The sequence below is a fragment of the Camelina sativa genome, chromosome 15 (assembly GCF_000633955.1).
Source record: "Camelina sativa cultivar DH55 chromosome 15, Cs, whole genome shotgun sequence".
NCBI lineage: Eukaryota > Viridiplantae > Streptophyta > Magnoliopsida > Brassicales > Brassicaceae > Camelina > Camelina sativa.
In genome coordinates this window covers 17,340,238-17,353,559 of record NC_025699.1, presented here as the reverse complement: position 1 = coordinate 17,353,559, position 13,322 = coordinate 17,340,238, and the positions used below count along the sequence as shown (strand labels likewise).

The following is a 13,322-nucleotide window of genomic DNA, read 5'->3' as shown; positions in this document are numbered from 1 at the left end:
GTTCATGGAAATATGATTGGGATTTGGATATTATTTTGCAGATATGAGGTGCTAGCAATCCAACAGGCTAACATAAGGAGGATGGCCATGGAAGACAGTAAAACTTCTGAAACCAAAGGTGTATATGAAGTTGAAATGTCAGAAACGAAGCAAAGGTTGGGTACAGGACCTGCAACTCCGTGAAGCTTGTGTGGTGAAGTTTGAAAGAGAACATGACAGGTACTGTAATATTACAGGCTCCGTATTTACTAAAGACAACTATTATCGACGAGTATGAAATCATTCTAACCATCCTATGACTTGCTTTTGCAGTTTTGCTCACAAATTATACAAACCAAAATGCTGAACCATCGGAGTTGAAACAGGGCTTGATCAGTAAATATTGTTCATGTGTTTAAAAGGTGACAAAACCAAGACGGTTTTGATTCTTCAGAGGTGTAAATGATCATGTGAATTTAGTATCAGACATAACACAGTGGTCTTAAACCCTTTGTAGCAATAACAATAGACATCATTATTAAATTTTTTTGATTCATCCGATGAGCTAAAGATCCAAAGAGGTGAAAATATTTACATAAACCAAGAAACCTAATCTTTAGCATGAAAGGTGTTAACTTAGACTTTTGAAGAAATAATTCCAGAAAGCGAGACAGTGAGTGCAGTGGCAATTAAGAAGAGAGAGAGAGAGAGAGAGAGAGAGAGAGAGAGAGTTGAAATCTAAACGAAGCATTTTACTGCAACCTGTGTCTGTGTGACAGAGGGATTGGTACAATTACCCACATGTGAAAAGGCCAATGAGAGTAAAGTATCAATAAAGAAGATAGAGATAAAACCTGCGACTAAGGTTTTTGCTCAGAGGTGTTAGCTTCTTTTGCAACTTGAAGCCAAAGTTTATGACTTGTAAAGTAACACTGATGGAGAACCACAAACTCAGACCTTCATTGTAAGTACGTAGTAGCTAAAGAACAAAGGAGAGATTTACAAATACTGATTCAAGTAACTTTGCAGTGAAGTGTGACTTAATCCAGTAAAATTAGACTTTATTTAGTTGCAAAATAAAAGAGATTAACATTACATTATTCTTGACTAACAAGTTATACACCAACCCTAAAAAAAAACCCCACAGTTAGTCTGTGTGCAATCTTCTCCGCCTCTGTTCCAACACAGATGTCTCCTAAAGCACATAACTTTACATCCAAAACGACTCCATTTCATGGCATCACTTTGACCCATTCGTAACGCCCAGGCAATGGATTGTCCGAGACAACGTCAAAGTTGTACCTGCAAAACAAAACCACAACTCCACAAAATCAGACCAAACTCTAAAACTCAATTCAAGAAAGAAGAGAATCAAGAAAACTACTTTTGAATGAAGAATCTGTGTTGTTGCTGCTCTGCGTATGCAAAGAAGTCTTCAATCTCACTTCGTATAGCTTCTGAGTCTCTAACGATGCTCCTATGAAGAACCAAAACTCAATTGGTCATCTATCTCTGTTTCATATATAATTGAGCTTTAAAATGAGAAACAGAGCTTTTTAAAGTTACCTGTTTCCAGATTCCAAATCAAAACCTTTATCTGCCCTAGACGTTCCCTCGTTATCACCACAATATTCTTCCGTCTCCGTCGTCACCAGAGCCACCGTATTTTTCTCCGCCGGTACATTTTTAGCCCTAGGGTTTCTCTTTTGACATTCATGACCGACACATAGAAGGCGTTGCTGTTTCTTGGTGTTGGCTACTAATGGAAGCTTCACGAGACGGCGGCTCCGGAGCTGGAGGTAGTTTAAGGAGTCTTCTTCGTCGGAATGAGAACGGAGACGGTGGAGGGGGAGGTTTTTGGCGGCGGATCTGGTACGGAAACCTAGAGTGGTTGGGTGAGAGATATCTTTAACGGAAAGGTCTCCGGAGATTTTTGATTTCTTGATGTATTTTCCCATCTCCAGGAAGGTGATTTACTGAATCTTCCGGTTCCGGTCGAGAGTGAGAGAGCGAGAGAGGAGGGAAACAATGAAGAAGAAGAAGAAATAAGTGACTTTTTAATCTGAAAAAAAAAAAACAAAAAGTGAAAACTAAAAAGGACGATGGAAATATTTATTTATTTAAATCAAATATTGAAACAAGCAAAAAATAATTAAAGCTCACCAAATAAACAAAAAATAATTTAAAAAAAAAAAAAAAATGGGGGAGTATCTTCAAGTGGTTGGCCTTGGCCAGCTAGTTGGGAAAAGGGCCATTTTATACCCGTACATATTCTGAAAGTGCGAATTGCTACCTGTACAAATAAGGAGTGCCAATTTATATCTGTACCCTAAGACATTTCAAATTTTATTCCTATACTCACAAAATTGAGCCAATTTCACAGTCCAAGTTAACGGATTTAAGTCAACCGTTAGAGATGCTGACTCAGAATCCACATGTGTATTGACTGCCATCGAAAATGCAAAACGACGTCGTTTTGTTTTCTTCGAAAAATAATTGTGAAATATCCTCACACTAGTGGTTCGAACCCACAACCTCTTCTACGTTTAGCATAGGACTTAACCAGTTTATCCCACAACAATTCTCGAAAGAATCATACAAACTTATTGATATAAACCTAAGGTAGCATCCATCGAAATTGAAAAAAACTGTGGAAATCCGCACCCCCATGGGTCGAACCCACGTACTCAGATACAGAGAGCATAGGACTTAACCAACTGATCCCATAACAATACTCGGTTATAACACACAAATTTATCTTTATAACCCTATAAGGTATCTAAGTCTCAATTAAATGAATTTGAATTAGGAGAAAAATAAAAATCCTAGGGTTCGTTCTTCTTCTTCTCTCAAATATAACTGATAAAATTTATAAATTTATATTTAAATTATAAATTTATAATTTATAACTGAGAATTAAATATAAATTTATAAAATAAATATAATTGAGAATATATTTATAAATTTAATATAACAGTTATACAAATTAAATATATCTTTATATTCTCAGTTATAAATTATAAATTTATAACAGTTATACAAATTTATCTTTATATTCTCAGTTATAAATTATAAATTTATATTAAATTTCATTTATAATATATTCTCAATTATAACTGAGAATTAAATATAAAGTTATAATTTATAATTTTATTTAATTTAATTTATAAATTTAAATTTATAAATATATTCTCAGTTATATTTAATTTATAAATTTATATTTAATTTTCAGTTATAAATTATAAATTTATAATTTAAATATAAATTTTTAAATTTATCAGTTATATTTGAGAGAAGAAGAAAAACCCTAGGATTTTTATTTTTCTCCTAATTCAAATTCATTTAATTGAGACTTAGATACCTTATAGGGTTATAAAGATAAATTTGTATGTTATGACCGAGTATTGTTATGGGATCAGTTTGTTAAGTCCTATGCTCTCTGTATTTGAGTACGTGGGTTCGACCCATGGGGTGCGGATTTCCACAATTTTTTTCAATTTCGATGGATGCTACCTTAGGTTTATATCAATAAGTTTGTATGATTCTTTTGAGAATTGTTGTGGGATAAATTGGTTAAGTCCTATGCTAAATACAGATGAGGTTGTGGGTTCGAACCATCAGTGTGTGGATATTCCACAATTTTTTTTCGAAGAAAACAAAACGACGTCGTTTTACAGTTTCGATGGCAGTCAATACACACGTGGATTCTGAGTCAGCATCTCTAACGGTTGACTTAAATCCGTTAACGTGTACTGTGAAATTGGCTCAATTTTGTGAGTATAGGTATGAAATTTGAAATATCTTAGGGTACATGTATAAATTGGCACTCCTTATTTGTACAGGTAGCAATTCGCACTTTCGGAGTGTGTACGGGTATGAAATGGCTCTTTTCCCCTAGCTAGTCACCATGTTGGGGTTCGACCGTTCGTGTAACGCTATTAAAAAAAAAGGCACAAATTTTGTAAGGATTTTTTGTGTGTGTAAAATTGATTGTAAAAATAATAACTAACATTTATTTAATTGGAATTGAATTTTGTATAGTAATTTCCGCATTCATTCTTCTTTTTTTTTTTGTGCACCATTCATTCTATGTATTAAAATTAAAACTCTAGTTTAAAATTAAATTTGAACCATATTAGGAGTCCTGAGTTTGAGTTCTCAAAACATTTAATTTCTTTTCTCAACTTTTTTATTTTTGGAAAGTATAAAGTATTCATTTATTTATTTAAAAAGGCGTATTCAACCCCTCAGCTATTATGTAGTAGTATGATTTATGAGTGGTTGATGCAGCAAATATAATTAAAAGGGTGCCGAAAGTAACAAGTTCTTTGGGAACAAAGATCATAAGCTATTAATTGTTTTGGTAGACCATCCATGTTTAAACAACGAACTTTCCACACCTAAAACTAAAATGTAAAAGCCATTTCCATTGTGTTATATGAATCAAATATGTTTTGGTTTAAGATAACAAAAGGCATTGCATTTAACATTCATTTTCATTGTTTTATTAATTTGGTACACACAAGTCAACAACGTTAAACTTGTACAAACAATCCAAAACAAAAGAAGACTTTCAAACGTCGTGATCTCGGGCAGGTTATTGTTTTAAAAGAAAGAAAAAAAAAGAGTCAACCATTCTATTAAAATTCATCACATTTGACAAAAAAAGGTACACATTAATTGTATTCAGATACATTTGACGGTAATTTGTTTTGCTTGAGTTAAACATGTGTCTTATAAATCAACGCTATTGGGTTGAATCACTGCTTATGTAACTATATAGTATTTGCTTTGGATTTATTAGCATTGGATTCCGATCCTGATCCTATTCTCTTTAATACTCCAATGGTTTTGCTTCTACAGTGATGTATCATCTTACAGCCGTTATCTTTGTAATATTAAGCTCAAGATTATCTTTTTGATTGGTCGTCCTTCAGAAAATGTTGACTTGTTGGTAATTTGTCAAAACCTAGTTTAGACTATATTTTTTAATCGACAAAATTAAACTCAAACCATAGTTCAATCATACTATGCGAGGTAATGAGATTTAATAGAATCAAATTTTGTTAAGAAGAACCGTAGAAATAAACCGTTAACCACTTTCTATAGATAACATAAATGAATAAATAAAAACTCACATCTAGGTATAGAAACTTAATTTTGTTTCACCAAAAGCTATAGTTTCTATAGTATATAAAATGTAAATATAAAAGTTCATTGGTTTTCTACATCTTTTATTTTGTGGAATTATTTTTGACAACCACAAATCTATTGGGATAAGACTAAATATTAGGCGATTATGTTAAATATATGATTTATGTATATCTTTGCTAGATTATAGGATCTATCATAGTCGACTCATAAGAAATACAACAGAGCATTATTAATCTTACATGGTATCAGAGCATTGGTTCTTAGTGAGTTGAAATGGACCAGAGAGTTGCTTCAAACAATCGGCATTGCACAGACGGCTCCGATGTACTTGCATTGTGATAGTCAGGCTGCGATACATATCGCTGCCAATCCTGTTTTCCACGAACGTACAAAGCATATAGAGGTGGATTGTCATTTTGTTCGGGATGCGGTCATGGATGGCACGCTTATTACACCTCATGTGCGGACTAAGGAGCAGCTGGCTGACATTCTCACGAAGTCGCTACCACCACATTCATTTCATTATCTACTTGGCAAGATGGGCGTTCATGATCTACACGCACCATCTAGAAGGGGAGTATTGGGATAAGACTAAATATTAGACGATTATGTTAAATATATGATTCATGTATATCTTTGCTAGATTATAAGATTTATCATAGCCGACTCAATTCTGTATAAATACTTGTACGTTCTTATGATGAAATACAACAGAGCATTATTGATCTTACAAAATTCGCTTTGTGGAGTAACTTTTTTTTTTTTGGTTTAAGGAGTCATTGTTTTTGAAACATGAATCGTGATAATTCATCCTACCGTTACGTGAGACATATTACATTACATATATACGAGTGGTGAGTAGGGTAGAGAGACTCCCAAGTCCCAACGCCCCGTGCTTTTTTTTTATATACAAAGATCGAGAGGTTATTCATTATGGGTAAGGTGAAAAATAAAACCAAGAGTTTCGGACTACTTTGTTTCTAGTTGTTTTCTTTGTTGAATAAGTCATCCTTGTTTATAGGAGTAGACTAGCTACACGTTGAACGTGTTTTGTTGCAGTTAGCTTAGTTGCTTATTTCTCGGTTTCCAGTTGTATCAAAGTCTATTTAGAGACCAGTTTTTCTTTTGTTCAATTGAAGCTTTTCAGTTCATCTTCTCGCAAATTAGTTTTCAAAGTTAACAAGTGGTATCAGAGCTTGTTACTAATCTGAGAGAAACGATGGGCGACAAAGACGTGATGATCATACCAAAGTTTGATGGCGACTACGAGCACTGGGCAATGTTGATGGAGATTTCATCCGATCAAAGGAATGGTGGGATTTGATAGAAACCGGCATCCCAAGTCAGGAAATGGGAACCGTTCTGTCAAGAGCACAAAGAACCGAGTTACAAGAAAAGATAGCCGAGAAGACGGTGACAGATCACAAAGTGAAGAACTATCTCTTCGCCTCAATCGATAAGACGATTCTAAAACGATTCTCAAGAAGAACACATCAAAGGAGTTATGGGAATCGATGAAGAAGAAATACCAAGGGAATGATATGGTACAAAGTGCACAACTACAGAGGCTGAGAAGAAGCTTTGAAGTCCTTGAGATGAGGTATGGCGAGACAATAGAAGAATACTTCGCACGAGTGATGGAGATTGCAAATGATATGCGCAACCTTGGAGAGGACATGCCTGATGAAAAGATTGTTGAGAAGATTCTCAGAACTCTTGCTGAAAAATTCACATACATAGTATGTGCAATTGAAGAATCAAAGGATATCAAAGGCATGACTGTAGATGGTTTGCAAAGTTCCTTAAGGGTCCATGAGCAAAACATGATCAGACATGATGGAGAGGAGAAAGTTCTGAAGATTGAAGAGCAATGGAAACCGATTAAAGGTAGAGGCTGAGGAGGATACCCAGCCAGAGGAAGAGGCAGAGGAGGTTATCCAGGGAGAGGCCGTGGCAAAGAACATGTGCAGTGTTTCAAGTGTCAAAAAATGGGGCACTACAAGTCTGAATGTCCAGATTGGGACAAGGAAGCAAATTACGTTGAGATGGAGGAAGACTTGCTTCTGATGGCACATATTGAGGAGGTCAAAACCGAAAAGGAACAGGTTTGGTTCCTCGACTCAGGTTGTAGCAATCACATGTGTGGTTCAAAGGAGTGGTTTATTGAGCTTGACAATACCTTTCAAAGAAACGTGAAGCTGGGAGATGATAGGAGAATGTCTGTAGACAGAAGAGGAAAGCTGCGACTTGAGATCAATGGAAGGATTCAAGTGATCTCTGATTTCTATTATGTACCTGGATTGAAGAACAATCTCCTTAGTGTAGGACAGCTGCAGGAGAAAGGGCTAAGAGTCATTATTGAAGATGGAGTGTGTGAAGTGTGGCACAAAGAGGAGAAAAGAATGATAATGCACTCTACAATGTCAAGCAATCGAATGTTCATGGTCCTTGCTGTTGTCAAAGGTGCAAAGGAATCCCAAGAAGGTTGCTGTCTGCAGGTGATGGAGAAGACAAACAACCTATGGCACAGAAGATATGGGCATCTCAACAACAAAGGTTTGAGTTCGCTAGCAGAAAAGAATATGGTGGTTGGACTACCAAAGCTGAGTCAAGAAGCAGAAGAGGCTGTGTGTGATATATGCATGAGAGGAAAGCAGAATCGAGAAAGTATTCCGAAACAAAGCTTGTGGAAGTCAACTCGTGGTCTCCAATTGGTTCACACTGACATGTGTGGACAAATCACTCCAGTTTCTAAAAGTGGAAAAAGGTACATCATCAATTTCATAGATGATTACAGTAGAAAGTGCTGGACTTATCTCTTGTCAGAAAAATCAGATGCCTTTAGAGTCTTTAAGGAATTCAAAGCTAGTGTAGAAAGGGAACTAGGAGAGTTGTTGGTGTGTCTACGCTCTGACAGGGGAGGAGAATTCAACTTTAAGGAGTTTAATGAGTATTTCAGAGAGTATGGTATCAAGTGTCAACTCACAGCTGCATACACACCGCAACAGAACGGGATTACTGAGAGAAAGAACAGAACAGTCATAAACATGACACGGTGTATGATGCTGGAGATGGGGGTTCCAAGACGTTTCTGGCCAGAAGCTGTTCAATATGCTGTTCACATACTGAATCGAAGTCCGTCAAAGGTGTTAGGAGATATCACACCAGAAGAAAAGTGGAGCAACCAAAAGCCATCGGTGTGTCATCTTAGAGTTTTTGGGAGCGTAGCCTATGCTCTTGTACCATATGAAAGGCGTATCAAGCTTGACGAGAAGAGTATTAAGTGTGTTATGTTCGGAGTGAGCAAAGAATCTAAGGCGTATCGTCTCTATAACCCTGCAACGAAGAAAATGGTGATTAGCAGAGATGTTCACTTAGATGAGAGTAAAGGTTGGGACTGGGAAGAAAAACAAGAAGAGAAAAAGCTTGCTTGGGATGATTCTGAGATTGAAACTGTGAGAGAAGAGAATGTAGGAGGAGAAAATCAAGCTGGGGAAGAAGAAAATGCAGTGAGAGAGGAAGCAGAACCAGTCGAGGAAGCAGAACCAATCGCAGAAGCTCAAAATCATGTCAGAGAAGGATCTAAGAGAGCGATTAAGAGACCAGTGTGGTTCAAAGATTTTGACACTAAAGGTGCTGGTTTCTTGGTGACAGAAGAAGAAGGAGAGATACTAGCACTCTTCATAGAGGATCCTAAGAGCTATGAGGAAGCAACACAAGAAGAAGTGTGGAGAAAAGCAATGGAGAAGGAGATTGCTGCTATAGATGAAAACAACACTTGGGAACTAGTTGAGTTACCAGAAGGAGCTAAGGTGATCGGGGTAAAATGGGTGTTCAAAACCAAACTCAACGAGAATGGAGAGATTGATAAGTTCAAGGCAAGACTGGTTGCAAAAGGCTATCATCAGAAAGAAGGAGTAGATTTTCATGAAGTTTTTGCACCAGTTGCTAGATGGGACACTATAAGAGTAATACTGAGCAAAGCTCCAGAGAACGGTTGGACTGTTTACCAACTAGATGTTAAAAGCGCATTCCTACACGGAGAATTGATGGAGACGGTCTTCGTAGAGCAACCTAAAGGTTTTGAGGTTAGCGAAGAAACAGAGAAGGTTTACAGATTGAAGAAAGCACTATACGGTCTGAAACAAGCTCCAAGAGCTTGGTATATTCGCATTGAAGGTTATTTCCAGAAGGAAGGCTTTGAAAAATGCTACTGTGAGCACATGCTGTTTGTTAAGAGGGAAGAAGAGCACTGTCTCATTGTAAGTCTGTATGTCGATGACCTCATTTATACGGGAAACTCGACTAGGATGCTTGAGGAGTTTAAGAGCTCAATGATGAGTGAGTTCTCGATGATGGACCTAGGAAAAATGAAGTACTTCTTGGGAGTGGAGGTTGTTCAGGATGAGAAGGGGATATTTATAAATCAGAGGAAGTATGCAGAAGAAACTCTACAAAAGTATGGAATGGAGAATTGCACTGCTGTTAAAAACCCCATGGTTCCAGGTCTTAAGTTGAGTAAGGCAGGAGCAGGAGACGAGGTGAATCCTACGACATTCAAGCAGCTCGTAGGCAGTCTCAGGTATTTAACCGCTACAAGACCAGATTTAGTTTACTCAGTAAATTTGGTTAGCAGATATATGGAAAGTCCGAATGAGCAGCATATGGCTGCAGTGAAGAGAATTCTGAGATACATTCAGGAAACACGAGAGTTTGGCATTCAATACAAGTATGGAGGAGAACAAAAGCTGGTCAGTTATGTGGATAGTGATTATGCAGGTGATGTTGATGACTTTAAAAGTACCTCCGGATACGTCTTTATGTTGGGAGGAGCAGCGGTTTCATGGGCTTCTAAGAAACAACCGATTGTGACATTGTCCACCACTGAAGCAAAGTTTGTTTCAGCAGCCTATGGAGCATGTCAAACAGTTTGGCTCAGGAATGTTCTGTCAGAAATCGGGTTCGAACAAGAGGAAGGGACAGTTCTGTTTTGCGACAATAGTTCCACTATAAAGTTGTCAAAAAATCCGGTGCTACATGGGAGGAGTAAGCACATTCATGTCAGGTTTCATTATTTAAGAGAGTTGGTGAATTAGGGGACTATTCAACTCGACTACTGCGGAACGAAAGATCAGATAGTGGATATAATGACGAAAGCTGTGAAGCTCGAGGTGTTTGAGAAGCTTAGGAGCAGGATGGGAGTGTGCGCTAAGGAAGTGTAAACTGGAAAGGAGGCATTCCAGTTTAAAGGAGGGAATGAAGAATAAAACCAAAAGCTTCGGACTACTCTGTTTCTAGTTGTTTTCTTTGTTGAATAAATCATCCTTGTTTATAGGAGTAGACTAGCTACACGTTGAACGTGTTTTGTTGCAGTTAGCTTAGTTGCTTATTTCTCGGTTTCCAGTTGTATCAAGGTATATTTAGAGACCAGTTTTTCTTTTGTTCAATTGAAGCTTTTCAGTTCATCTTCTCACAAATTAGTTTTCAAAGTTAACATAAAGTTTGACAAAAAAAAAAAAATTTCATTATGGGTAAGAAAGATGAATTGCATAAAAGTCCTCAAAAATGAATTGCATAAAAATCCTCAAAAACTTGCAGTAATCTCATGATTTGTCTCTGTAATTTTGTTATCGAAGATATAAAACAGTAAAAGGGTCCATGATTCTCAATTTCTCATACAAATCATGATTTTTATACGCTTCCAATGGCACGGATGACAAATACTATATACTCATAAATCTTATCACAAATCTTTGTTCATCCAAAATACGAAGACAAAATTAGCAGTTTGAAGACCACAACATTTTTTTTTTATAAAAAACCTCAACAATATTTTCAGAAAACAGCTTGGTAAACTAATTTAACCGTAGAACGATCGAAGGCACACGTGCGATGACTCACGGCAATCATGAAACAGCTCAGATCTCGAAGCTACCGAATCCCCAAAAAATCAGTGAAAAAAAAAAGCCAAAAGTAAAAATAAAATAAAAGATCTGCAATAAACACTCTTCACGTCCTCCCGCCCTTTTTCTCAGGGCGCCAAAAAAAAAAAAAAACTGTTACCACACACGCATACTAAAAAAACATTTTTTTCTTTTGTTTTTATAATAAAGTATTTCAATAAAAAAAAGACAGAACCCGAGAAACGAGTTCCGACGGAAGATCAGTTGTGAGTCCCACACACACACTCGGACCAATCACATCGTAGCTGCCTCACACGCACTCAGATGGGTGTGACCCCCTTGATCCAGTTACTACTATTTAGCAAAAAAACTTCAAGCAAATCTATACAAAGCATGTATAATACTATAACCCTATACATCACAAATAAATTTTAACTAGGTAACAACGGAATAAATCAATTTTTAAAAAATTATTATAAGTAAAATTATTATCCTAAACCAATATCTGTTTGTATCAAACATATTATGTCTCAGAGGAGAGAATCTTTCACCCTGATGGATGTGACCCCCTTGATCTAGTTACTACTATTTAGCAAAAAAACTTCAAGCAAATCTATACAAAGCATGTATAATACTATAAGCCTATACATGACAAATAAATTTTAACTAGGTAACAACGGAATAAATCGATTTTAAAAAAATTATTATAAGTAAAATTATTATCCTAAACCAATATCTGTTTGTGTCAAACATATTATGTAACTTAAGTTTATTTATTTATTTAAAGCTGCATTTTTTTTGTGTAAAAAGTATGTTTCATCCGTAAAAATCTTTGAATGTGTAAGAGGTTTTCTGGTAGAGAAAATATTGATAAAATGTTACTATTTATTGCAACATATCTTTTGTGTGGTTTAAAAATCAAATTCATATTTTCTTATGTTTTATTTTGTAATCATAACAATTTTGCATGTTTCTTACGTAACCATAACAACATATACTAAATTACTCGGTTGTTTAATTATTCAATTTTATTATATGTTGGTAACAATCAGATTCTGAACTAAATTTTCTGAAGATAATCTAATTTATTGATTTAATATTTTTGATTCTATATAAATCTTTTGAGTTAGTCTATTTGTTAATATTTTCTATAAATAACAGATTATTACCAAAAAAAATCCATTATGAAAAAATTAATGAAATTCTAAAATCAACGTATTCGTGAAAGAATGCATTTCACCTGTGAAATACGTGAACATGGTAAAGAAAATATTTATAAAATGTTACAATTTATGGCAATATATATATTTTCATGTGTTTTAAAAATCAAATTTATATTTATGGTTTGTTGAGTAACTATAACAATTTTGCATAATCTAACAATCACTCATTTTAAATATATTATGATTTTTTTTGGGTACTAAGTTTATTTATAATGATAAGGGTTATTGTCTCATTCATTTTTAGTAGCATATAAATGAATATACAATTAGAACATATATTCCTATTCGGTTATTAATATTTCCATTTTTTATAAATAATCACACTAAATGTTGAGATTAATTAGTTTACATACTTAGATATATATAAATAATCACACATCATGATATCCTCTAATTTGTTGTTATTTTTATAGTTATTTATGAATATATATAAATCTATATTTATTGGGAATTAAGTTTCTTTTAATGAGTTAGAGATATTTCAGGGGTAATATACTTCCATATACTTCTTTTTATAATCCATTTTAATAACTATTAAAAGCTTGTTATTTAAATTATTATGGTAATAATACCAACATATAACATTTTGTTTTTATATGATTATGTTAATAATTTATATGTTTAATAAGTTATATGTTCTTTATTTTTATTAACTTTATATTAATTGATATGTTTTTATAGCTTTTTAGAATATTTTACTTATATTGATTTTAAGAAATTAATATTTATATTAATTTTAAGAAATCAATATAATTTTGACTTGTATATTTATAAGTAAATTTTAGTGAAATTTTGCTTTACTAATAAATTTGTGTGAAAAATGATGACATATCTAATTATTATTCAGTTAATTGTTTTGAAAATAAATACAATGGCATAGAACTATAATTAATTAAAAATTTTAAGGTTATTTTGCTAAAAAGTGTTATGAGCTCTCTGGCGGCGTGAAAAAATCTGCTTCTCTATTAATATATAGAGGATAGAATATCTTCAATTCCTTGTAGATTTTTTTTTTTTTTTTTTTTTTTTTTTTTTTTTTTTTTTTTTTTTTTTTTTTTTTTTT

General features: G+C 34.5%; 2 protein-coding genes and 1 long non-coding RNA gene across 3 annotated transcripts; 2 read left to right on the top strand and 1 right to left on the bottom strand.

Annotated features, from left to right (window-relative positions):
- On the top strand, positions 24–535 carry LOC104747046. Its single transcript, XR_761086.2, has 2 exons — positions 24–219; positions 313–535. It is a non-coding gene; the product is annotated as an uncharacterized LOC104747046 (long non-coding RNA).
- On the bottom strand, positions 1,014–2,032 carry LOC104747045 (cyclin-dependent kinase inhibitor 5-like). The gene is made up of 3 exons (XM_010468613.2): positions 1,546–2,032; positions 1,364–1,456; positions 1,014–1,281 (listed from the first exon to the last, which is right to left on the bottom strand). Exons 1-3 carry the CDS (start codon positions 1,935–1,937, stop codon positions 1,212–1,214), a joined length of 555 nt encoding a protein of 184 aa, XP_010466915.1. The 5' UTR covers positions 1,938–2,032; the 3' UTR covers positions 1,014–1,211.
- Positions 6,648–7,031, top strand: LOC104748551. The gene has a single exon (XM_010470171.1). It carries the CDS (start codon positions 6,648–6,650, stop codon positions 7,029–7,031), a length of 384 nt encoding a protein of 127 aa, XP_010468473.1.

What these genes read in the sequence shown, in the direction of transcription:
- LOC104748551 (XM_010470171.1), top strand. Translation starts at nt 6,648, where the DNA reads ATGAAGAAGAAATACCAAGGGAATGATATGGTACAAAGTGCACAACTA.
- LOC104747045 (XM_010468613.2), bottom strand. Translation starts at nt 1,937, where the DNA reads ATGGGAAAATACATCAAGAAATCAAAAATCTCCGGAGACCTTTCCGTT. An exon ending in GATTTGGAATCTGGAAACAG is followed by an intron (nt 1,457 to 1,545) that starts GTAACTTTAAAA and finishes GGTTCTTCATAG; the next exon opens with GAGCATCGTTAGAGACTCAG. An exon ending in CACAGATTCTTCATTCAAAA is followed by an intron (nt 1,282 to 1,363) that starts GTAGTTTTCTTG and finishes TTTGTTTTGCAG; the next exon opens with GTACAACTTTGACGTTGTCT.